At 27.3% G+C, this 26772-nt stretch overlaps 1 protein-coding gene across 6 annotated transcripts in view; it reads right to left on the reverse strand.

Annotated features, from left to right (window-relative positions):
* Positions 1-1348: 1348 nt before the first annotated feature.
* LOC100213963 (coiled-coil domain-containing protein 18) overlaps positions 1349-26772 on the reverse strand; it is a 41918-nt gene continuing 16494 nt past the window's right edge. For 4 of the 6 annotated variants that reach the window (XM_065790763.1, XM_065790761.1, XM_065790762.1 and 1 more), the window contains exons 3-20: positions 22244-22432; positions 18801-18877; positions 18509-18637; positions 18250-18325; positions 18075-18151; positions 14056-14275; positions 11299-11473; positions 10916-11211; positions 10077-10505; positions 8355-9026; positions 7604-7725; positions 6509-6638; positions 6300-6416; positions 5878-6021; positions 5237-5329; positions 2357-2599; positions 2015-2257; positions 1349-1868 (exon numbers count right to left, since the gene is read on the reverse strand). In XM_065790763.1, the coding sequence (XP_065646835.1) occupies positions 1536-1868; positions 2015-2257; positions 2357-2599; positions 5237-5329; positions 5878-6021; positions 6300-6416; positions 6509-6638; positions 7604-7725; positions 8355-9026; positions 10077-10505; positions 10916-11211; positions 11299-11473; positions 14056-14275; positions 18075-18151; positions 18250-18325; positions 18509-18637; positions 18801-18877; positions 22244-22432 (3765 nt within the window). In that variant the 3' untranslated portion in view covers positions 1349-1535. The remainder of the gene's footprint in view (positions 1869-2014; positions 2258-2356; positions 2600-5236; positions 5330-5877; positions 6022-6299; positions 6417-6508; positions 6639-7603; positions 7726-8354; positions 9027-10076; positions 10506-10915; positions 11212-11298; positions 11474-14055; positions 14276-18074; positions 18152-18249; positions 18326-18508; positions 18638-18800; positions 18878-22243; positions 22433-26772) is intronic. The other 2 variants (XM_065790765.1, XM_065790764.1) reach the window with 2 other exon arrangements.

The raw sequence follows: 26772 nt of genomic DNA on the forward strand, positions 1-26772 counted from the left end.
ATTTACGCTTCTGACAACAAAAGTGTAAAGCCACTGCCAAATATATAAATTACCGTTTACGCTTCTGACGACAAAAACGCCAAGCCACTGCCAAAGGGTGGCTCACCTCCAAAGGTAGCCTACATACATATATTGTCAGATACGCATACATCCATTCTTTTTTATTTTCTTTATAATGTTTATAATTTCTTTATAACTTTAACGTATTTGTATTTATTTTTTATCGGAAACAATATACATTTAATGAAGTGGCGCCCCTTGACTATTTTTATTAAAAACCGTGACTGTCTAATTAAAATCTTGAGCAAGACTTAAACTTTTTATTTGAAAAAATAAACTTTTTATTTATTAATTTGGCATTTCAGAAAGATTTTTTTTATTTTTTCGCCAGTCACGCACAAGCCTCTCATCAATGTTATTTTCTCTGGCAGCATTTGAGTTACCATTGATCTCAGCAAGTTCAACAACTTTAATTTTAAATCCAGCTTCGTAGGAATTCCGACTTCGTTTCATTTTTCGATGCACTTCAGTTTATTGTTTGATACGAATTAAAAATATTCAAATAAATTAAAACACTATTTGAATATCCTACACGGTTGGGTGGTTGTAAATTAATGATTTTAGTTAGAGCATATTTGTAATGTAATTAATAAAACACATTTTAATTTAATAAAAAACATTCTTAATACAAAATCAATATTAAATGAAACATTTTTAATTAAAAAATAAGAAATACGAAAAAAAATTTCTAGGAATAAATTTGTTTTTTTCTGACCCGCATATAAGTCGAATTGCTGTTTTAGAGTAAATAATTCGCCCAAAATTTCTCGACTTATACGCGAGTATATACGGTACTTTGTTTTATGCACAAATGTAAAACCAACGCATCTCCTGTTTCTTTTCGTAATCTATATACCTTAAAGGATAAAATAAATATAAATTAAGAAATGATAATCTAATTCGGTAACCTTTTTCTGAAACTAGTTTTGGAAAGTCATGTATTTCATTTCGAGGAGCTTTTCTTTGAAAAAAAATAGTGTCGAAAAATTTTGATTTTTCACATGAATGGTATTATCTTTCATTTAAAAATAAATAAATAAAAGAAATTATTTTATCTTTTGAAGACATTTTTTCCACTTTTACATTCTTCTGAAAATGAATATTAAGCTTATTACATAAGGTAATATATAATAGTATATCTGATCCACATCTTATGTGTTTATGAAAACAGTACTTTTTAAAATATTTATGTATTTATATATAAAAGGGAAAATTGGGAAATAAAATCATAAAATTTCAAGAAAACGATAAACAATTAAAATAAACTAAGTAAAAATTAAATTCGTTATTTTCATTATATCTTTTTAATTATTAAGTTTATACATGAACCAAAATAATATTCCTAAAAAGGTTTTGATTTATTATAAAACATTTTATTTTTTTCTATAAACAAAAGCGTGCAACAAAGGATGTCGGAAAAAAGAACATAGCAAAGGATGCTTAGGAAAAAAATCAGTAAAAAGAAGAAAATGGATTCACGTAGAAAATGAGCTAATTGATAAAGCACCCACACTCGTCAAGTTAGCATCAGAAAAAATATCATTCGAGTAACTTCCTGATGTTTCATCTAAACCATCAAACGTGAGTTCCCGAACAGGGGAAATAATACGCATGCGTTGAGTGATCGATTCTTTCGGATTTTTGAACATTGTGGAGTCAACTGCACTTAAAGGTAAAAATATATCTTTGGATTTCTCAGACGACATACTATCATCAGAGCCCAGTGGCATGGGGTCTTGATCTAATTTATTTTGCTGCATTAATAAAATACGTTCAAAGCCAGAAACACGAGCCGATAATCTTGCAATCTAATGCATTTTAAAAAAATCCATAAAACTATAACAAGAACGAATGTAGTAAATTATTTATTAGATACCTAATAAATATAAGATATGTTTTAATTATATTCCTATTAAAAATAATACGTTTTTAAGTATATAAGAACCTTACAAACCTCCGCATCTTTAAGTACAAGACACTCGTGAAGCTCTCTGGACCGTCCCTTTTCCACCTTCAACTCTTTTTCTCCAGTCTTTAAACAATCCTCAAGTTCACTCGTGCGAATTTTGTAATGTTCTAAATCTCTCTCACAAAGATGATGTTCATCTGATTTACGCTGCAACTGTAGTTGCAAGTTTAAAACTTGGTGTTGATGTGATGTGGAATGAAGATCGAGATCACCGCGAAGTGAATCAAGCTATTTAGTTTATCACATGCAATTTTAAATTTCCATCATTTGTATCAAACTATAAACATTTAATAAAAGAAAATAAAGGGTAATAAATATTTGATAAACCTGTTCGTTTTGATGATTAATTTCTAATTGGTGGTATTTTGAAGCTTGATTAAGCTCTTGATTATATCTGGCTCTTTCTTGAGCTTCTCTCATTTGACACGCACCTAATTCTCTAGCTAATCGACTGCAGTCTTTCTCTTTTAAAGACAATGTATTGCGTAGATTTTCTACTTCTTGGGAGATCTCTGTTGCAGCTTTTTGAGCTATCAGGCATTCACAACTTGTTTTATGAAGTTTTTGTTGCTGTAAAAATAAAAAATATACAGAAAATTTAACAAACAACAAATATTATTTAAAACAAACAGTTATTGCTAAAACACATTTTTTTTAAACTCAAAAGTTCTATAGATATAAAACATTAAAACAGTCATTGTAGATATAGTTGTTAGGTTCCCTAGCAACGTAAACGTAAACGTAAAATCATTTTTGGACCTCTTAAGGGAGGGTTTAAATATTTTTTTTTTCAAATTTTTTTTTTACTTACTTTATAAAAGACTATATTTTAGTTTAGAACTGTATGGTTTTTTTATTACCCCTCAAAAATTTATGCTTTGCGGTATTGAAAATCAGAAAAATTGGTAATTTTTTGTATTTTTTTCTGTTACGCCTATTGCTGAATATTTATATTTTGGTAAAACTTCTAAAAATTTAAAATTTTACATTTTTCTAATAATTTCAGATTAGTACATAAAATAAACATATTAGAAATGAGTGCAACTCAACTAAGGTCAATGAAAAAGGAACTCTTTATTATAAAAGAGGCAAAACCAGCTATATCAGGTAGAAAAATTTTTCTTAATACTGGAATTAGCAATGAATCTTTTTTGGAACTATTAATGAGACCTTTTTCGAATGGTTCATTGATGATTTGAAATCTTTTTATTTAGATATACAGCTTGTAACAGGCTTGGATATTCTTCAACACTTAATATATGACCAGCAATGTCGATCTGCATCAATATTAAATATAATTGCTTGTTCCCTTAAAAAAAAAATTTCAAGATGCTCAGATAGTTGCTGTTAATGTATTTTGTCTAAAATCAAGAGATCCTGGATTAAAGCTGGATTTGATGTGTTAACTGATTTAGTTTTAGTTAAAAAACTTTTTAATTTGCACAAGTCTTTTTTCAAAAATCAAGTAAAATTTCAAAGATTAAGCTAAATGATGGGCTTGGTGTGAAGCAGAAAAAGATAGAGATAAACATTATTAATGTTAGTCGAATGTGTTTTTATCTTTTATAATATTTTGAATATACATTTATCTTTTTGTTTATTTTTTTCAATAAAAATAAATAGCGGTTTTTTCAATATATATATATATGGTTGCCCCCTCGTTCATGTTTCGAAATAAAATAGAGGGGTTCTTTTGTGTTTATATACACAGGGCTTATTTATTTAATTAGGGTTATTATATTGTTTAGTTAGAGTTAATATATATATATATATATATATATATATATATATATATATATATATATATATATATATATATATATATATATTTTCAATACAATGAAACATAAATTTTTGAGGGGTAATAAAAAAACCATGCAGTTTTAAACTAAAATATAGTCCTTTATATAGTAAGTAAAAAAAAAATATTGAAAAAAAAAAATATTTAACCCCTCCCTCAAGAGGTCTGAAAATTACCACTTTTCGGTCATTTTCGGTCATATATATATAATACGTACATTTATAAGTACGTTTGTAAATGCATCCTTACGATATATGGAAACCTCATACTTGTGAAGAGAATGATTGGTTTAAATACAAACATCTGAAAAATTTAATTAAAGTATATTATTTCAATGCCACCTACTAACCTTGTAAAAAATCCAATATTGAATCTTTCGAATAAATCAATCTCACATGAATAGAAAAACTTATATTAAGTCTTGGTCCACAATTTATTCCAACACAAAATAAAATACCATTTTTTTTTTTTTTTTTTTTTTTTAGATTATTCACCTCCCCAAGGCCCGAAGGGGGCCACTACAGTCGAGGAGGCTACTCATTTTTTTGTGTGTTTTTTTTGTGTTTTTTTTTTTTTTTTATTTTTTTTTTTTTTAGATATTATTCGTGGTGCAACCCTCTCTCAACTCTTTAACTCCGAAACACGAACCTTGCCGAGCAAGGCCGCTGCGCGGAGAAACTAAGTTGAGCGCGGTACTTCCAGGGACGTGGTGGGAGTCGAACTCCGAACCTCTCGCTTACAAAGCGAGCGCTCTTACCACTACACCACTACCGCATTTTAATTGATATAATAACATCAACTGAGAAATGCGCTTTAAATATAGGAAAAAATGTGAAGGTGGAAAGAGCAGAATCTTAAAGACAGATTGTCAGCAAAGCATTAACCAAATACTTAAGAGTGAAAATAGTAATATTTCTAAAAATCAACAGTAAGCTAGCAATGAACTCAAAAAAAATTTCACCGGCATAAAACTATATCCATTTGATAAAGGCAATGGGTTTGCCATTTAAGATTCAGAATTAACAATATATATATATATATATATATATATTTATATATATATATATATATATATATATATATATATATATATATATATATATATATATATATATATATATATATATATATATATATATATATATTAACACCTACTTTATGTTAATAAAGTCTACATAAAGTATGCAAAGATCTACATATTACATAAAGTACATGAAAAGTACATGAAGTAGATGAAAACATAACATGTAAAATAAAGATCTACATAAATGTTAATACTATATGTCTACAATGATATCTTTAATGTAATATGATAATGTATAATGATATCTATAATGATAATCTACAATGTAATAAATATCTACAATGAATACCATTTAATTTGATAGAGATTTTTATTGTCTTACCAACTGATTAATTTCATTGTTTTGCTTCATGAGAGCAAGCTGAATTTCTGACTCCATCTTCTTTTTAAATTCAACTTGACATTTTTCTAACTCCTAGATAATAAACATAATTTTTTCAAAACATCATGCAGTAATTTTGCATCATCAGCATTTTGAGGTTATTTTATTTGATGGCGCAAACTGTTATACATAAGGACACAAATAAAATTTTAAAGTTTAAGCAAAAACATACTTAAAATTATTCCATAATTTTATAGGAAAAAACAAATTTAAGAAAAGATTAAAAATTCATAGACTGAAATTTTTTGACTTTTATTCATTTTAACATCTCACTAAACTTTTAGCACTTGCATCTTACTAAACTTTTAGCATTTGCATCTCACTAAACCTTTAGCACTTGTATCTCACTAAACCTTAAGTACTTGCATCTCAATAAACTTTAGGTACTTCATCTCACTAAATTTTTAGTACTTGCATCTCACTAAACCTTTAGCACTTGCATCTCACTAAACCTATAGCACTTACACCTCACTAAACTTTTAGTACTAGTATCTTACTAAACTTTTAGCACTTGCATCTTACTAAACTTATGGTTTAAAGCAACATCGTTTTAACAAATATGAACAGAATAAAAAAAATACTTCTTTAATAATTTTCAATTCTGCACTAGAATTCAAGTTTGCCTCTTCTTGGATTTTGAGCATCCTTTCCATTTCTTGACATCTTTTAGAACTTGAATCAAGTTCTCTTTTTAAATTTGAACCAACAATAGAAAATTCGTTAAGCTAAAAATAGATTATTAAAACAAACAATTAATAAAAATAAAAACAAAGGTATAGAGCAAAATAATTACAATATATCAACAATATAAAAAAAAGTAAAAAGAAAAAAACAGTAACTGAAAAAATCGTTTTGGTAAAATTTTGTAATTTATTCAAAAACTATTCTTTTCTTAAGAATGATCTTTTATCATTTTTGCTTTCACAGACATTTTTTAGTTTTGCGTTTAAGCTTTCCTTTTTTGAGTAAACTGATATGAATATAATTCAAAATAGTAATGTACTTTATTGTTTTTATCTTCTAGTTCTTTTTCAATTTGTGCATTATACAATTTGAGATGATCAACTTTGCTTTGCCATTCACTCTGTTGTTGTTTAATATTCATATCCAACTGAGTAAACTGTACAAATAAAAAACATGTTTTTCCAATCACGTAAAGTTGTGTAAAAATATAAAATGAAAAAAAAAAATACTGTCAGTTTAAAAATATACCAATGCAGCCTTTTCCTTTAAACTCCATTGTTGCTGATCTAGGACTTCTCGGAGTTCAGTGACCCTCATGTGGTAATCATTGAGCTCTTTTTCCTTGATTGTCAATCCATCTTGACTGATTGCTAACATTCTGAAATAGAAGATTTGCATATATATAAAATTATTGTAAAACCATTTAAAATTGATAAAAAATTTTAATGTACAATACCAACCTTTATCAAATTTTAAACAATTTTGCAGAGCTTTTAAAAATAGCAAGTTTCTAAAATATTTCTAGAAATTACAACAACTAGCTTTTACAAAATATTTATTTAATAAAAATTGATAAAGCCTAAATAAATTGATAAAGATAGTTATTGATGTTTAATATTTTTGTTTAAAATTGATGAAGCTTATAACACTTTAGTTATTTAGACGAGCACTTGAAAAAAAATTAATTTTTCAGATTGTTTTTTTTTTCAAACACAGTTTAAAATTCTTAGCAAAAAGATCTTCAAGATCTTCTTTCACATACCAAGTTATTGGTATGTGAAAGAAGATCTTGAAGATATTGTTAAATTGTTAATTACAAATAATGATTTTAAACTTAAAAACAAATGAAATGTATTTTAAACTTATCAAATGATGGTTACCTGTCATATGATAATGTTACCCAGGCAGTAACCAATGGGCAGATACCTGGGTGCCCATTGACAGCCTTAGATATAATAGCCTTAAGATTAAAAAAATATACTTGAAAAAATTCATTTTAAAAACAAGACCTACATTTTTTTCTTACTTAGACTGTTTTCTTTTTAGATTATAAACAAAACACACTCTCTTTAAAGAAAATTTGTTTGTTTTAATTTTTGAGATGCTGCGCTACTGCTTCAACAAGTCCTGTCAATTTTATTTTATATTTTATTTTTAAAGGGCTTATTGAGATCCCCAAATTAAATTAGATCAAACACGAATATCGAGATTACAAGGGATAACATTTTTTTCATATTTTTTTCTTTAAACCATTTTTAAAATAGATTGAACTAAAATAGACACATTGACATAGATTCTGCATAAAATGTGCATATCTGTATATCCTTAAGTTTTTTTACAAACCTTTCACATCTAGAAAGTGCTTCATGCTTCAACAAAATCTCTTTTTTAGCTTCCTTAAAATTTTCTTCTGCAGTGAAACAAGTTGAAGAAATTTTGTTGCACTTCTCTTCTAATTTTTCTAACTAAGTAGCATAAATAATAATTAAAAAAAAAATTACACTTACATGTTCTACTCACAGTGTGTGTGTGTGTTTGTGTGTATATATGTGTGTGTGTTTTATATTAAATCATTAAAAAATTAAAAAGAATTGACTTTTTTTAAAAATACTCACATATTTAGTGCTATAAAGACACTTTTTAAAATGTATATACATATTTTAAAATGTGACATTTTATAGTACTATGTCTATTTAAGTACACAGTAAGAGATGAGAGTATTTAAGAGAAGATTATCTACTGATTATTGGATCTGATATCAATAAAATCATTTAAAAGATTTCAGATCCGAGTAGATAATATAAACATATTTAACCCATGTAATCAAATAATTTTAAAAATTCATCTTTTAATACTGTAATATTTTAAAATAATGTTAAAATATCACTTTTAAAACAGTTTGCAAAAAGATTTTCAAAATATATTTTACAAATAATTTGAAAAATACTATATCCAAAAGAATGGTTTAAGAACATATTTCTGAAAGTTAAAAACCTAATTTAATTAAAATAACAAATACTTAACAAATATGACAAGATAATTGTGAAAATTTTTGTATGCTATATTTCTTTTGAATTAGTTTATAAACACAAACCTTTTTGGATAAATCATTCTTTTCTTCATGTAGTACATTGATTGTTTTATCTTTGCAGCTGATATCTTTTTCTAACTCTTTAATCTTTTTTTTATTTGAACTAAGCTCTTTTATTTGAATTTTATTTATGCTATTCGATTCTTCAATTTCCTTTTCTTTCTTAATAAGTGCAGCTTCCAGCTCACAAACTTTACAAACTTTTTTATCTAGATCCTTACCCAAAGTTACAAATTGAAGTTTAGCATCTCCTAGAGTTGCAGTCAACTCTTGGATTTGATTTCTGTATAACTGCAACTCCTTTTGACATACTAACCTTTCTGTCTTCAGCTTAGCTAATTCATCTTTTAGCTGTATTTGATCATGCAATGAGGACTCTCGAAGAGAAGTATATTCTTCTTCATGAGCATCTTCTAGTTCAGCAATTCTTTTGTTACTTTCTTTTAGCATTTTAAAATTTTCTTCACATGACTTTTTAAGTTCTTCGATGTGTTTATTTTTGGTTGCAACTTCACAATTAAAATGTCTAATTGCATCTTTAGAAACTTTAAGTTCATTTTCAACAACCAAAAGTTTACTTTTATATTCAAGCTCTTTGGACTCAAACTCTTTACATTTCTGTTCAACCTCAGATTTGTATTTTGTAATAATGGTAATCTCTGAATCTGATTGTTTCTATAACAAATGAGAGTATAAATAAGCAGTTATAAACAAGTAACTTTTACCTAATAAAATAAATAAATGTAAATAAGTGATTGACACTTAATATTATTTTTTTACATGTTTAACATATTAACATGCATGTTGATTTTTTTTCTAAACAATATTACCTCCCAAAGGCTGAGGTGTCACTACAGTAAAAAAAAATGGCTACTAATTTTTGACTATATTTTTTTAATTATTCCTGCAACTCGTTTCATAAAACACAATCTTTACAGTCAAGGTACTGTACAAAAAAACAAGTTAAGCACAGTACTACAAAAGATGTGGCGGGGATTGATACTTCTCACTTATGAAACTCTCTAGTTTGGAAAATACACTGTTGCTATTAACTTCACAATTTATAAAATGTATACTAGTTGAATAAAAAAATTTGGTTACAAGCAACAATATATCTAGTTATGACTGAAGTGTTTTGCACTAGTATTTCTAACAAGTGTAGTACTAAGTTTATGGGGTGTAGTGATAAGGCAAATATTGTCTTCTTTTAGCCCCAGCCATGTAAATTTTATTTATATAAAACAGCATTGTATTCTTTTATTAACGACAAAATAAAATAAAATAAAAGTATTGATATATTTTGATAAAATTCCAAGTTCAAAATATAAAATTAGAGAAAAAAAAACATCAGGTTTTTATGTTGAACAAAAAACACTTTTGTAAAACTATTGTTTGACATCATACACTTAAAAAGAAAATCAATGTTGTACTTGTTATAACATTGATGACATCATACACTTAAAAAAATATTATTGTACTAGTTATAATATAAATGACATTATACACTTAAAAACGAAAATCAATGTTATACTTGTTATTTGTTACACATAAAAAATACTTGTTACACTTAAAAAAGAAAATCATAATTTATGTAATTTATGGATGACCCCTAATCATACTTGTTATAACATTTTTGACACCATGCAATTAAAAAAGAAAATCAATGCTGTACTTGTAATAATATTAATGACATCATACATTTAAAAAAGAAAATTAATAACATACTTGCAGTTTTTCTTTATATTGTTCAACTAGGTTATTCTTCTCATTTAATAACTGTTCCATTTTTGCTACATATTCTTGTAGATGTTGTATATCTTTGCTTTTTGACTTGCCATCTCTTAAATACACTTTAATTTTTTTTTCAAGACTTTCCACTTTCAATATTTCCTGTTGAAGCTTATTTTGCAAACCTAAAATTTGTTGTTCCAGTTCTTTACAATGCTTTTCATGCAGTAATTTTATCTTGGTAACTAAACTGTCTGTTGCTTTGGTTTCCTCATCATGAGCTAAAAGAACACTTTCCAAATGAGTAATTTTTTCTGAGTAACTTTTGACAAGTATATCTAACTCATAATTTTTTTTTTCAAGCTCTGAAACTGTGTTACGATAATCTTCTTGATGAGATTTTAAACATGAAGATAATGACTGTATCTATTATGAAAATGATAACTTTATTGTTTTTAAATTCATAATTATGCAATTAAAACAAAATTATAGAACTATATAAATTGACAAATGACTGCGCATTAGTTGGGTTCCTATGCCAAATGTTTATGTAAATGTTTCATTGTTCAGTCGATTTGTATTACAAGAAAAAATTTTCAGAAAGAATTTTTTCTTTAAATAAATTCTGGTGATTATTATTTGTCAGTTAAAACGATTTTGTAGATCAGAAAATATGATAAATAGAAATAAATATAAAACACAATAGTATTTTAAAAACACAATAGTATTTTAAATATATTTTTGTGAGGAGAAAGAGATAATATTAAGTTTATATACTTTTTTATTTATTGAGAATAACAAAAACAAAATAAAAAATTAAAGTTATTAATAGTTACCGTTTCTTTGTTTGATATTTGCTGCTGTAATAATTTTTCTTTTTCCCTTTGCAATTGAAATAAATTGTTGTTTCTTTCATTTAACTTATTTTCTAATGAGTCAATTAGCATATCTTTCTCACCTAACCTCCCAGTCAATTCAATAACTTGAGATGCTTGTTTAGCAATATCTTCATGTTGCTGGGCTATTTTGTGATCAAGTTCACAGCGAACTTTTTCATTATATCGAACTTTATCAATAAATGGAGTCAATTCTGCACGCAACACATACAAACTGTTTTCTCCCTTTAAATTGACTAAACAAAATTAAGTTTAGACTTAAAATATAATGGATTTAAAAATTAAGAAACAAAAATAGACAGTTACAACAATGCAAGACATACAGGAATCAATCTTTTCATAAGAGCTTGACATGGTTGCAGTTTGCAAACGTTGAATTTCAGCATCTTTCATATCTAACTTTAGCTGCAAGTCAGCATTAATTGCTTGTATCTTGTTAAAATCTTTAACATCTTCATTAGTTAGTTGTTGTGGGAGAAAATCATTACCTTCTTTGTTCTAAAATAATCACAATATTTTTAAATAACTATTTCAGTAGAAAAAAAATTACAACAATCAATATTTTACATAGCTATTATATTCTATCATAATTAACCAATATTCATTTTCATAAAAAGTTGTTTTTATTTTATTTTCTTACATTATTCACTTCATGTATGTGTGTGTGTGTATATATATATATATATATATATATATATATATATATATATATATATATATATATATATATATATATATATATATATACATGTTAGGGCAGGAAAAATTTGTGTTAAAAAATTATTAAATGAAATACAGAATTATTAAAATAGCCTTATAACTATTGGTGGAGTAATGACTTAAACTCCAAAAAGGTAGAAATAAGTTACAAATACAAGAAACCTTCTGCACAAATCGATTTATAACTTTTTTAAAAACTCAAATATTTGCCTAAATAATTCATACCAATTAACTATTTATTATAATTTTAAATTTAAATATTATATTTTAGATAATTTAATAAGAGAAATTGATTGTATTTCTATTTCCAAGCCAAGAAATCAATTTTAGGAGAACTTAATGAATAAGTCACTGATGGATTTTTAAAGACTATTTTAGACAAAGCACATATTAGAAAAATAACATTTTTTCTTAGAATTGATTAACATTTCTAAGTCAAGTAATTTAATTAAAGAAGTCTCCACTGAAGTTTGTCAGTTATAGAATAAAGTACAAGAATCACACCAGTAAGATGGTAGCTAAAATAGTTAAAAATGAAGAGTTGCCAATAAAGTCAGCAACAAAGATTGGTGAAGTTATACTCAACACAGTAGGTGAGGCATTGATTGGCTGATTTGAACGGATTGTTCAAAAGACATGTACAATACTAGCACAACACTGGCACATAAGTTTGATTTGGTTTTATATCAAGTTGTCAGAAAAAATGTGATGCTTACATTTCTTTTTTTTTAATGCAGATTTAACATTATTATTGCACATGCAGTTGGATAAGTAACATTATTATTGCACATGCAGTTGGATAAGTAACATTATTATTGCACATGCAGTTGGATAAGTAACATTATTATTGCACATGCAGTTGCACTTGCAAGTCCGAATCTTTGGTGGAATTTTGAAATTTTATAAGTATTAGAGAAAAGGAATGCTGACTTTATGCTATAAGGTAATTTTGGAATTTAACTTATTAAATAAATTTTTCGTTGTAATATATGACACCGCAGTAGTAAATTTAGGTTCAAAAAATAGAGTAATAAAATGTTTGAAAAAATTTTTTTCAGGTTTAGTATATCATCCTTTATGACTTGTGTTCAACATTTAAAGTTCTTAAGCATTTTATGAATTCAAAGTTTGAATCCTTGTAAATATCGCCTGACATTACAAAAAGTCAGGAGTAACTATATAAGCTGGAGTTATTAAGAAAAAGATATCCTTTAAACATTGATTACACAAGTGTTTAAAAGATATCCTTTAAACATTGATTACACAAGTGTTTAAAAGATATCCTTTAAACATTGATTACACAAGTGTTTAAAAGATATCCTTTAAACATTGATTACACAAGTGTTTAAAAGATATCCTTTAAACATTCATTACACAAGTGTTTAAAAGATATCCTTTAAACATTCATTACACAAGTGTTTAAAAGATATCCTTTAAACATTCATTACACAAGTGTTTAAAAGATATCCTTTAAACATTCATTACACAAGTGTTTAAAAGATATCCTTTAAACATTCATTACACAAGTGTTTAAAAGGTCGCTTAAAAAGTTAAAATATTTCTACAAACTTCTTCTTCAAATATTTCATCACCTTAAAAGCCAAATTTTCAAAACGTTGATCCAACTTTGTGTGTTATTGTAATAATACAAACTTAGTCTTTGTACTTTAGTTAATTAGTTGAGTTTAGTTAATTGCCATTATAACAATAACAAGTTTACAGAGAGAGATTTGAACCACTTTATTTAATATAAGTTTCTAAAATTACTTTAAAAATAGCTTTTATGATTAATTATAAATAACAAGGCAAACCGAAGAAAAAATATTAAAACTCAACCTCCCCTCCCCTACCTCCCTCATGTATGTAGACTGACTTTTATTCTTCTGCTAATTTCATGTAATAGATTTTTATGGTTTAAAATTATAAAATCATATAGCAATTTCAATATAACTTTTTATTTTTTTAAAAAGATAAAAAGTTTTATTAATCTTTTAAAATATGTAAATAAAGTTGTACTTAAGTTTCTTTAAGTTGTACTTGAGTTTCTTTAAGTTGTACTTAAAATCTCAATTTGTTTTGTTTAGCACAAAATATGCAAATTATGAGTTTTATTTTTTACATAAATAATATAAACATGTCATTATTTATGCAAATATAAAATAAACTGCAGACACCTGTGACTCTCATTAATTGTAATAGTTCAAATGTAATAATTCAAAACAATTTTGTAACCACAGGAAAATAGAAAGAAACTTAAACCCAACCTCCCTCCTTTCCATCCTTTATTTATTTTAATTTAATTTTGTTTAAAAAATTTGTATACAAAAATATTAGGATACAAAGAAAAGTATATCTCACACCAAATTTTTTGTTTTCTCACAAACAAGCTGTTTCAGTTTTCGTATATCATCTTCGTATTCAGATATTTTTTCGTCTTTTTTTTTAATCTCGAATTTAAAATTCAAAATTTCTTCTGTTAAAGCTGTGACCTCGTGTTCTGCTTCAATTGATTTAGAATTTAGATTATTAATCTCATCTCTTAACCTCAGGTGTAGTGAATCTGCTTCTTTAAGCTTTTTGCTAAAAAATCAAATTAGAAATATATATATATATATATATATATATATATATATATATATATATATATATATATATATATATATATATATATATATATATATATAAATATATTTTTAATACTATATGCATAACTAGATACACATGAAATGTAATACATATAGAGTCACAATCAAACGTTTGAAGTTTATTTTAGATACACAACATATCATATAACTTCAAGCTATTATATGCTTGAATATGAATAAAAATGAATATGAATATGAGTAATAATCATGGGAAAACTAACAAAATAAGAAAGAAAAATAATATTATTAAGAAAATGCTTAGAATTTTATATGAACAAAGACTGTGACATTGACTGCTATTACCGCACATTTAAACATAACATATTGCTGCACCATTAAACATTTAAATAATATCATAAAACTGTTGAAGTTTTTTTAAAAAAGCCTGAACTAGACAACCAAAGGTGATTACAAAGGTCAATAACCCCATCCACCATAATGCAAAATTTGTTCCTCAGTGCTTCTAAAATTTCTAAATGCACCAAGAGTTGCGCCAAATAAAAAAAGTTTGCACAAATAACCAAATTTAAAGAACCATGTTTCAGTAAAAAAGTTTTGTCCTTTTCAAAAATATAGTCAAAGCTGCATTGCCAGATTGAGATAAAAACTGAGACAAAACTATTTAATTACTTATTGAGTAAAAGGCTTTTAAAATTTAGACTATAAAAAATTGCTCTAAAAACATGAAAACCAATCAAAGCTGTGTTTATAGTTTATGCATCTAAATATTACAATAAATGACCTTGTTTACCTTAGAAAACTTAAAAAATTAAAAAATTAAAATATTTATAAACATACCCAGTACTACAGGAGCCTCATGTTTATATCTAGTTGCCCTTCATGCAAATAAAATATGAATCTCTTACTCAAGTCATGTGCTATGATTACACAGGCCTGCAATGGTTTTCCTCTTTGAAATCTGAGTAACGTTTTTTATAGTTTCTGATGTGCTGATTACGAGAAAAATAATTTAAAAAATCCATCACGTCAGGATTTTTTGATATGGAATATTTAAGATTTTGCTTTAAAATGTTTGAGCGCCTACCTTTTGAAATGTCTAAAACATTATTAATTTACTTCAGCTCAATTTTTATTTCATATAATTAGTGTAAGGGAACACAGAAATTAACGCCAATTAGTAATTTGTTAATAAATGACTACATAATAAGTATTAGTAATTCGCATTAAACATGTCAAAAACGAGTCATTTTGGCTTAATTTAGTAACGAGCTCATTATTACATAATGATTTGGTAATATTAACTAATTGTTGTGAATATTATTAGAAAAGGATGTAATTAAGATAAACCAAAGGATTTTTGTATAAGTACCCGCACTGATTTAGAAATTTAACAGTTGAAGTGCACATCTTGCAACATAAACTTTAAAATGGCATCGCGAAGTTGTTTAAACTCTCCTAATTGTTTCTGTTATATTTGCGGGAAATTTATGGTGATAAAACAACGAAACAGTATTACAGACTTTGTAAAAAATATTTGTAAAAGTTATTTTGGACTCGTTTTAAGTAACCAAGACAAAACTTGGGCACCTCATAAAATTTGTACGACTTGTTTATCAGAACTTCGCAAGTGGTTAAAAGGACAGAAAAATAGCTTCAAAATCGTTTCGCCTGTGCTATGGAGAGAGCCTAACAACCATGTTAAAGATTGCTACTTTTGTTGTTGTGACATAACTGGATACAATTCAAAAAATAAAAGGGACATAAACTATCCAAACGTGTCATCAGTTACGCCTGCAATATTTGGCAATTCAAAAATGGTGCAGCCCCCGGTTCCAGCTCTACAAATTGAAAATTCTGACTGTGATATAGAGGAAGAGGATGTACACCAATCTGATCCTGAATTTCATGGAGATTCTGACGCTTGTCAGCTCGTTTCACAGTCACATTTAAACGACTTGACAAGAGATTTGAATCTTCCCAAAGATGCAGCGGAACTCCTCGGATCACGATTAAAAGAAAGAAATATACTGGCACCTGGTACTTCATTTTCATGGTACCGTCACAGAGAAAAAGATTTTCTTCCATTCTTCGCTGAAGATGAAGATTTAGTGTTCTGTAAAGATATTCCAGGCTTGACGAAAATGTACGACATTGAATACAATCCTAATGAGTGGAGATTGTTTATTGACTCCTCAAAAAGAAGTTTGAAAGCAGTTCTTCTGCATAATGGGAATACATATGCCTCGTTACCTGTTGCACATTCTGTCCATTTAAAGGAATGTTATGAAAGTTTGGAAAAGCTTTTGACTAATATAGCTTATGAGCAACACGGTTGGATGTTGTGTGGAGATTTGAAAATCATAAGCATGCTACTAGGCCAACAAGGTGGTTATACAAAATACCCGTGCTTTCTTTGCGAGTGGGATAGCCAGGATAAACAACATCATTGAACCAAAAAGGAATGGACTCCAAGAACTGAACTAACCCCAGGATTCAAAAACGTACTTAAACAGAGTTTGGTTCCCAGAGAAAAAGTTTTACTGCCACCATTGCACATCAAATTGGGTATAATGAAGCAACTTGCGAAGGCTTTAAATAAAGAGGGGGAAGGCTTCAAATATCTGCATTCAGTTTTTCCATCTTTATCAGAAGCTAAGATAAAAGAAGGAATTTTCGTCGGCCCTGATATTAGGAAATTAATGTCGGATGAAAAGTTTGATGAAAAACTTAATGATATCGAGTTGAAAGCATGGCAGTCATTTAAGGAAGTGGTGACAAAATTTTTGGGGAACAATAAAAGCTCCGACTATAAAGAAATAGTGGCCAAAATGATTTCCAATTTGGGTGTAATGGGTTGTAATATGAGCATTAAACTTCATTTCTTAAATTCTCATATTGATTACTTCCCAGAAAATCTAGGAGCCGTTAGCGAAGAACAAGGCGAAAGATTTCATCAAGATTTGAAAGAGCTTGAAGTCCGGTATCAAGGAAGATGGAATACCAACATGATGGCGGACTATTGTTGGTTATTGAAGCGCAACAATCCAAACCGGAAATTTAAACGAAAATCGCACAACCGAAGCTTCCAGGAGAAAAGGACATGGTTCCACAAATGAAATTTGAATGTTATTTAGACTAGTGTTAAGTTGTTATTATATTTTAGTAGTTTTTTAAGTTAAAAATAATGTTCTGTTTTAAATATATATTTTTTTATGTGAAATCTTCTGTTTTTTTGCTATTTTCTATCTGTGCCTTTTTTGAAAAATCTAGAGGTGATAGAGAAAAACTAAGTACATATTCGTAATCAGCGCACCAAAATACCCTAGAATCAGCTATCAAATTATAAAAATTTTTTTTTCAAAAAAGTTTTAATAATTTTATTTACAATTCAGCTACTTCTTTTTTAAGAGCAACCAATGCAACAATATATATTATAACACAACATGATATTATAATAACCATAATATCATAAATGATCGAAAAAATATAAATAATAACCAAATACCATCATTATAACAATGCATAAAGTTTTGCTTGTTGTCATGACAACAAAATCATGTATTATGTCACCGTGATAACAAAAACATGTATTTTGTCACCGTAATAACAAAAACATATATTATATGTCATAACGAAAACAAAAACGTGTGTTATGTCATTGTGATAACAAAATCATGCTTTATATGTTGACATGACAACAAAACCATGTATGTCTCATGTATCTAAATATGCAGTAGTAACAAGTTTTAAAATTTCAAAAAATAGAAAGTAACCAGAAATCTTTATTTTCAGTTGAAATAGCAACACATTTTTCATCAACTTCTTTATTATAGCTTGTTAGCTTGTTTATCTGCAAATATATCAAAAACATATTTAAAACATACAAGCAACAGTAAAAATAATTATATAAGAAAAGTAACATAAAGAGGAAGAAAAAAATAAACCTGCCATGGCTATGTTGCTTTCATGTGTAATTAGCAGATCATTATTTTTTTTGTTTAATTGGTCCACTTTCATTTCAAGGCTAATGTAAAAAAAAACAGAAATAAAAAATATATATATTTGTATGTGTTTCAAAAAACTCTAGTATGAAAGTAGTGCAAGACTTTATCTTACTTGTGGGAATCAGAAGAAAGATCAAAGTTTAAAAATGAACTTTAAAATAACTTAATTATTTTTGTTTAAAAATTTAATATTTAAAAGTAACTTTTCACAGTGTCTCTTCAGTGATTTTAAATTTTGATTCACAAGATCATGTTCTTCTTTTAAATTCTCATTTTGATCTTCAATTTCACAAGTGTGCTGACGTAATTCAGTAATAAGTTTTTCAAGTTCCCTTTTAAATGAAAAATCAAAGTTATCAGAGAAAATTAAAAAAATGTGTATTTAAATATCTAAAAAAGCTCGTTAAAAAAATTTTTACAAATTTTTCTTTATAAATATATTCATATTAGAATAAATTATTGTATATTACTTATATTAAGCTAAATGTGTCTTACTTAATAGCATAGTTTTTTATGTTAAGTTCTTCTCCTTGAATAAATACCTGATCTTTAAAGCTCTGTTGTTCTTTTATCTGGAAAAAAAAAAAGAAAATATGTGATTATTCTTTGTGAGCATAACTTTGTAAAATTATTGGTATATACTTTGTTAAAACAATTTTTTTTATTATTATCAACATCTTCACTTCCAACAAGGCTGCAAGCAACCATTATTAGAGTTGGAAATTGTACTTTAAAAGAGAAGATGAATTTTATAAAGAAAAATAACAATTAACAGACAATTTAAAAGATTGCAAATTATATGAATCAGGAAAACAAAATGAAAAAAGCAAATTCCAAATAACTGATGTTCAAGAAAAAAAACTAAACGAATAAGAATTTTTGGAGCACTTAAAAACAGTCACATGAGACAAGTAACACGAGGATGAATATTAGTAGATGGCACAAAAGACACTAGCTCTTTAGAGCAGTGCACATTATAGCATTTATAGAAAAGAGATAGAGAAGCAACATTATGACAATGTGACAAATGTTGAAGGTTGACTGCAAGTGCAGGTCCAACTATGTTAACAATACGCTTTTGCACCTTGTTTGAGAGAAAAAGGGCATCATTCATCCACTCCAAATATGGCAACAGTATTCCATACAAGAAATTTATAGAGATAAAGAATAGAATCTAGAGTAAGAAAGTGATGAACATGATAAAGAGATGCAACCTTAGCAGATACTAATTTTGCGATGGATTTGATATATGGTTTCCAAGATGCCATCTTAGATGTGACAATTTCAGGGAAATCGTTAATGTAAATTAAAAAAAGTATAGGGCCAAGGATAGAACCCTAAGGTTAAGGAACTCCTGAAGTTACAGGAAATAAAGACGAGTGCTGTCCATCGAGGGCACCTTTTATACAACAATTAGTAAGCAAGGATTCAATAATCTTAAAGATGTTACCTGATACACTGTAAGAAGAACGATTATGGAGAAGACCAGCTTGCCAATCATTATCAAAAGCTTTAGAAATGTAGAGAGCAATAGCATTAGCCTCTTTACATCTATCTAATGCACAATAAAACTTATCAGTTATTACCATTAACAAATCAACAGTAGAATGAGGAGATCAAAATCCATATTGATGATCAGAAAGTTACTAGGTTCAAGATGAGATATAAAGTTTTTGTTAATGGGACGGTAGTTAGACGAGTCAGATTGCTCTTTAGAATTTTTTGAAAATAGGGATAACAAATGCGATTTTCCAGCAGGGTGGAAAACAAGACTTTGATAAGCACTTGTTAAATTATTTTGAAGATATAGATGACAACTCCGGAGAATACTTCTGCAACAGGTATAATAGGTATGTTGTCCTGAGCACTGACTAGGTACAGAAAGAAGACACTAGTCAAGTAGAAAAGGTAAAGGTGATAGAGTGAAGTGGTGCTAAACCAAAGCATATAAAAGAATAGTCTGTGGACTCAAACCTAGTTTCCTGAATGTAAATGTCAAGGCCTAGCGTGTGACTATTGGAGTTTTTACGAATTAAAGGAAGATAACCATCAAAACTAAGATCACAAGATGAAACAGATGAACTCAAATTAGTCTCAAAAGACCAAGGAGGTCTGGTGAACTTTGCAAAAGATAAGACTCAACAGAAGAAAAGTTACTTCGAAGACGACGAATATTAGTGAGTGTTTTAGAGAACTTGGTGATGAGATGGTTTTTTGTGTTTTATAATTTTTGATATTTAGTCATTTTTTAAATTGGTTAAAGAACACTCAGTGCACTATCTAATAGTCAAAGCAATTGCCTCATTTTTATTAATAAACCCTAAGCTGTAACAAATGGCTCCAAATATGGCCTCAACAATGCACACCAAAAGTACAAATAGGGACACCATCCATGCGCAACATGGCACTGTTAGTACTCTGATATTTTACAGCTGTAGATGGAATCAGCTTATCTGAAAGCTTCCACAGAGGTTAGGAAACCTGAATACCAGCTGCTTTCAGAATCATAAAACTGAGTTTTAAAGCTGTACCCTCAATAGGAGACACAAGCAAGACCCATGCAATGAATCAAGAAGATCCAGCATTCAACATCCTAAACTGGAAACAATGTATTATAAATACATTTATGCCAACCGAATAGATGAAGAAGGGGTGCTGATCAACAAAGTCTTTGCCTAGGAGGCTTTCTACAAGACAGTAGCAGGATGCATTTAACATCTGCCCAAGTTGAGTGTTTTTATCAAGACACCATCTAGCCTTTACTCAACCAAGAGCCCCAAGGCAGGAGATTTTTAAGTCAGAGATTGTTTCTCCTAGCCTTTGCTAAAAAAAGCAAATCCTACAAGGCAGCAGGGCATGGGACAGGTACTACTGGGTTACATGTTGCCAATAACAGTGTGGTCATTATTATCATGATAACCTAATTTACACAACATTACCAATATTCCATATTTTACATATAAAATAGCTAACTATTATTGCATTATTACTTAAGTATTACATTATTGTAATAATACAATAGTAGTTATATATTAAATATAACTATTACTGTATTATTACTTAAATATTATTAATGTATATTTTATGTGTTACAGCATTAATCAAAGATTATGACTGAATTGATTTTTTGTCAAGTTTTCATATTGAGCATAACACTTTTAAAAAAATTAACCTTTCTAAAACATTTCAATTTTTTTTGTTAAGATTTCTTTTCCTATTTTTAGGTCATTTTTAAAAATTTTTTTTCTTCTGTAGTTTTGACATATTAGGCATTTTAAAAGTTGGGTTTACTTCAAACTTTTGAAATGCCTAATATGTTAAAACATGCAAATATATAAAAATATATAAAAAACAGGCTTAAATATTCAATAATTCAGAAAAAAAGTTTTTATTCCTAAAAAATTAGAGGCTTCAGAAGAGGAGATTTATAAAAGAGTTATTGCTTAATGCAAAATGTAGCCTGAATATGTAGACATGAGTCTTGTAGGAAAACTCAAGCACTTTTATGCATATATTAAACATAGTCAAACTCATAGTTTTGAAAAACATGATAGTCTGATACATCAGCGGAAGCAGATAAAATATAAATTTGGAACAACAATGACTCAAGTCAAATTATTTTCCTTAAGCCTTAGATGCATTGATAGTGACTAACTACATAGTTTATCATTTGATGTTGTTATCAGTGAAATATTATTTTATTTTCATAAGCATAACCTTTATAAGCATATATAGCTTCACAATTTGATAAAAAGATTCTTGTTTGACTATAAAAACTGAGTTTTTAAAATTCATTCAGAACACTGCTTCAAACTTATTTATTTCTTTATTCTTTTTTGAATAGGAAAAATTTCTAAATATAGTCATAAAAAAATTCAAATATTTTAAATTTAAAATAAAAATATATGGAAAATTTTGTACTAAATATATATGCATACCTCTAATCGACATTGCTGTATACAAAAACTAGCATTCTCCAATTCATTCATTAACTTCTTATTTTGCAAGAGTAACAGTAAATTTTCTTCATTTTTTGAAGACAACTGTTTCTTAAGTATATTCTGCTCTTTATCTTTTTCATGAGTAAATTGGTTTTTAGTATTTTGAATAATAGAGTGAACTTCTCTCTAAATAAAGGGTAAAAAACTAAATAAAAGAATGGATGTTCATATAAGAATCCCAGAACTATTTTACTGTGTAAATTACTTGTAGAATCCTAAAACCATACTTTACACAGTAAATTCCTTCAAATATTATTGGTTATTGAATTATACTTAGTTATATGGTTGTTATATTTATAAATAGAATTTTTAAGAAAACTCAATTTATATTGCTCAAATTTTAATTGATCATATAAATACTTCTTCATTTATGAGGCTCATAAATCTTTGTTATTGTTTAATCATAACCTTTATTGTTGCATTAGATTCTCAACGGCACAAAACACATTTAAATAAATGCAAAAGGTTAAAATGCATTTATGAGGAGGCTCATAAATAAATAATCAAAGTTAAACTTTTGAATCTTTAAATTTCAACTGTTTAAATAAAAATACCTAAAAAAAAAAAAGTTATAATGAAAGATAACAACATTGTAAAGTTTGATATTACTTTACTGTTAACCCTTTTAGTCCCAGACAAAAAACACTAAAATGATTGTAAGTGAAATGTCATCATCGATTCAAAAGCAATAAAAACTAATTATCAGAATTTTACAAATCAGAACTTTGTCAGAAAAACAGCCCCCAAATTTTTTTTTTTAAATCTAACTTTTTTTAGCCTCAGTCACCTGATCAATACAGCTTTTGGTGTGGTCACATTTACTAACAAAAGTTATGACCTGCATAGCGGGTTATAGAATGCTATTTTATTATTATTTTATTTATTTTATTATAAATATAAATATGTTTATATATATTATATTTATATAAACATATTTTTTTATAATAACATAACAATGTTCTAATACTTTAGCGTTATTGCAATTTATTTACATGTGATATCAGTACGTGTGAAATGTGCAAAGCAAAGGTTATTCCATCTTCAGATAAAAATCTTACATAGCCGTCAAAGTCACTATTTTAATTAGGCTTAAACTATTTTGTTTAGAAATACCTCCACACAGCATTTTAAACAAAAAATTGTAATGTTTCATATTTTAAACTAAATTAATTATATTTTAATTAATAACTATTTTTATATTTTAATATAATTATATTTTAATTAATAATAATTAAGAAGCTAAAACTGTTTAAAATCTATTTAACATTTAAAAAATAATTAAAAATTATTCAAACTAAAAGATGTTTTTACAAAACACTAACAATAAAAAGATCAATCTCCATAGTGAACAACTTTCTTACTGTTATTAAATAGTTACAAGGATAAACTATTATTCAACTTTCTTACTGTTGTTAAATAGTCACAAGGATAAACTATTATTCAACTTTCTTACTGTTATTAAAAAGTTACAAGGATAAACTATTATTTAACTGTTGAAAAAGATAAAAGCATAACAAAGTTGAAAAAAATATTTATTTCAAAAGTAGCCCTCAGTTACTTTTGATGAAAAAACTGGGTCAAAATTAAATTTAATTAGTTGAACTTCCATTTTAATTATACTTTTGTGGTTTGATCTCATTACCTCTTCTAATAATAAGGTAGAAATACTTGTAAAGAATGAATCACACTTCATTGTAAAGAATGAATCACACTAATGACCACACACTTTCTATCATCCCAGAGAAACAAGTTAATCCAATTTTAGACAGCAAAATCACTCTGCTTAATATCTCACTTGAACTGATCTATAGCTTGTTACCCATACATCATTTCTGTCAGTCTCAAAAAAGTATTCTTCAGAACTCACTTCAATATTTTCTAAATTATTAAACAATTATTTAAATAAAATTTGTTTCCTTGTCTGCTGGAAAACAACATATGGTTCAAATTAGGAAGTGACCAAGGGTTTGGGCCCCATCCCTGGCTAAAAATGAGACTTTTTGCAAACTGGCCCTGGCAAAATTATAAGAACTAGCAGGGGTTGATAGCTGGGGCTAGAGAAAAATTTATAATTTATAACTTTTTGTATTATAATTTTATACTTACATTTACTATTTATTACACACTGGCATATATTTATATACTTTAAAAATATTACTTACTTCTAACAAGATTACAAGAAACCACTATTAAGTTATGAGTTACTTTAAAATAGAGGATAGGTTAAAATACTAGGAAATGGTTAACTGAAGACTTTAAAAGTTATAGGTTGTAAAAAAAACATGAAGATAGGTTAGAGTTGTAAGGTTTTTTTGATGTGCAAGGAAAAAAACTGGATTAATTTTTATAGTTTTGATGTGCAAGCAAAAAAACTGGATTAATTTTTGTAATTAGTTTTTATAGCATGAAAGGACAGATACAGTAAAAGGATGCAGCTTATTGAATAAGAAACCAATCAAGAATGAGTTTTGGTTTATCATAATAGAGGTAATAGCTTGTTTGAGCATTGACCATGATAGTAGAAAAAAGAAAGAAATAAGATAAAGGTAGATAAAGCAGATCTAATTATATTTACAATATGCTTTTAGACTTTGTCTGAGAGTAAGAGGGTTATTATTCATCAATATTGGAATGCCAATAATATTGCAATACTTTTTTGCTGTAAATAAATGTGTTTTTCTATCTAACAAAAATTGTGGATTTTAAGTCCAGAATTTAAATCCACAAGCCACTGCAAGCCTTAGGCTGTTACAGAAGAGAGATGAGATTAAAAACCAGCTGCTTGTTCTAAGCAACCAAAAAGTGAAGATTATTTGTCAAGACAAGAGTATAAGGTTGAGTCGCCAGCAAATAGAGCCACTTTAGATATAAAATTTTCATGAAAACCGAAATTTTCTTCAGAATTGGTATTATGTTTCTTTCCATTTTGTTTTGTTTGTCTGCATTTTGTCCCAGAAAGCTTTGCCAAAAGTTTATCAAATCTATTTTTAGAACCGCAATGCTATTGCTCTTAAATTATCAAAGATATTTTATAAAGTCTGGCATGCTGGTCTTCTCCATAGAATTGCTTCATGTTGTGTAAACTGGGAAAGCTTTTAAAGTTATTGAGTCATCCTTTTTTAAATGCAGTATTAAAGTCATCCTTGACGTACAACACTTTAATTTTCAGTAATTTCTTGGTTGCCACAAGGTTCTATCTTTGGTTCTGTGCTGTGGTTCATCTATACTAATGATATTTCTATCACTATTGACTTAAGATTGAAGAGAAAGAATAAAAGCTTCCAAGATGCATACATATTATGGATATAAACATTTATGTTTCCTATTTATTTAAATGCTGGCATCCAATATTTTTTCATATTTATATAAACTTTAGTATTTATATTGTGTAGTATTTGCCGAAAGAGAAGATGATTAAAATGGATGTGTGGTGTGACTTTAACAAGACAAGAAAAGAAGACATAATCTTAGACAGATTAGAAAAAAACATTGTATCAAACAACATTTCTTAGAGAAGAATAAAGTGATTTAGGTATCAGCATGTAGAGAGATAGCAGATTCAGGAGAAAATGGTAGTGGTAGAAGTAAAAAAAGTACTTGAAGAGAATTTCTAAGATATTCTATGAATGAGCTAGTTAAGGAAAAAAATTGCTCTAGATTGTTTATATTAAAGAAACATAAAAGAGGAAGGCTAAAGCCTGATGATAATGATGATGATGATGATTATGATGATGATGATGATGATGATGATCATCATCATCATCATCATCATCATCATCATCATCATCATCATCATCATCATCGCTTACTAGTTCAAATTTTAAAAAAACTCTTTAGAATTCTCTGACCCCTCTATTATCATTATTAATTAACTATTAATTTCATCTAATAGTTTCCAGTCTTTTTACTACTATTAGCAAAGTCTTTGAATCCATAATTAACCAACTTCTAATACTCACCTTCAGTCTAACAACTTTCTCTTTAACAATCAAGATTTCGTTCTCTTGTTTTATTGCTGATTTATTAACCATTTTAACAAATAGGTTCTATTATGCTATAGATAAAAGCAATAAAGCATTTATTATTATTTTTTATTTCTTGGAACATGACTAGCATCATTATTTTCATAAAAATCAACATTTTCTTAATATCTACATTAAAGAAAGTTGTGCTTTATAACGTTTTTTTATTGGCAACTTTTTGGTATTTTTCCTTTTTTTTCTCTTCATTTATCTCTTTACTTCTTGACATTGAATGAAGAGAAAATAAGATTAAAAAAAATAAATTGTAAAAATATTATATATAAAATTTTATAATCTTTTTTTTTTTTTTGAAAAAACAAACAAACATGGTCAAGCATTCTCTAAAACACTTAATGGTATTTAGAACAGGGTTGTAAAAAAACCATGGGGTTTTTTTTTTTTTTTTAAACTATGGTTTTTTTAAAAAAACCAAAAAACCATGGG

The sequence above is a fragment of the Hydra vulgaris genome, chromosome 02 (assembly GCF_038396675.1).
Source record: "Hydra vulgaris chromosome 02, alternate assembly HydraT2T_AEP".
Taxonomy (NCBI): Eukaryota; Metazoa; Cnidaria; class Hydrozoa; order Anthoathecata; family Hydridae; genus Hydra; species Hydra vulgaris.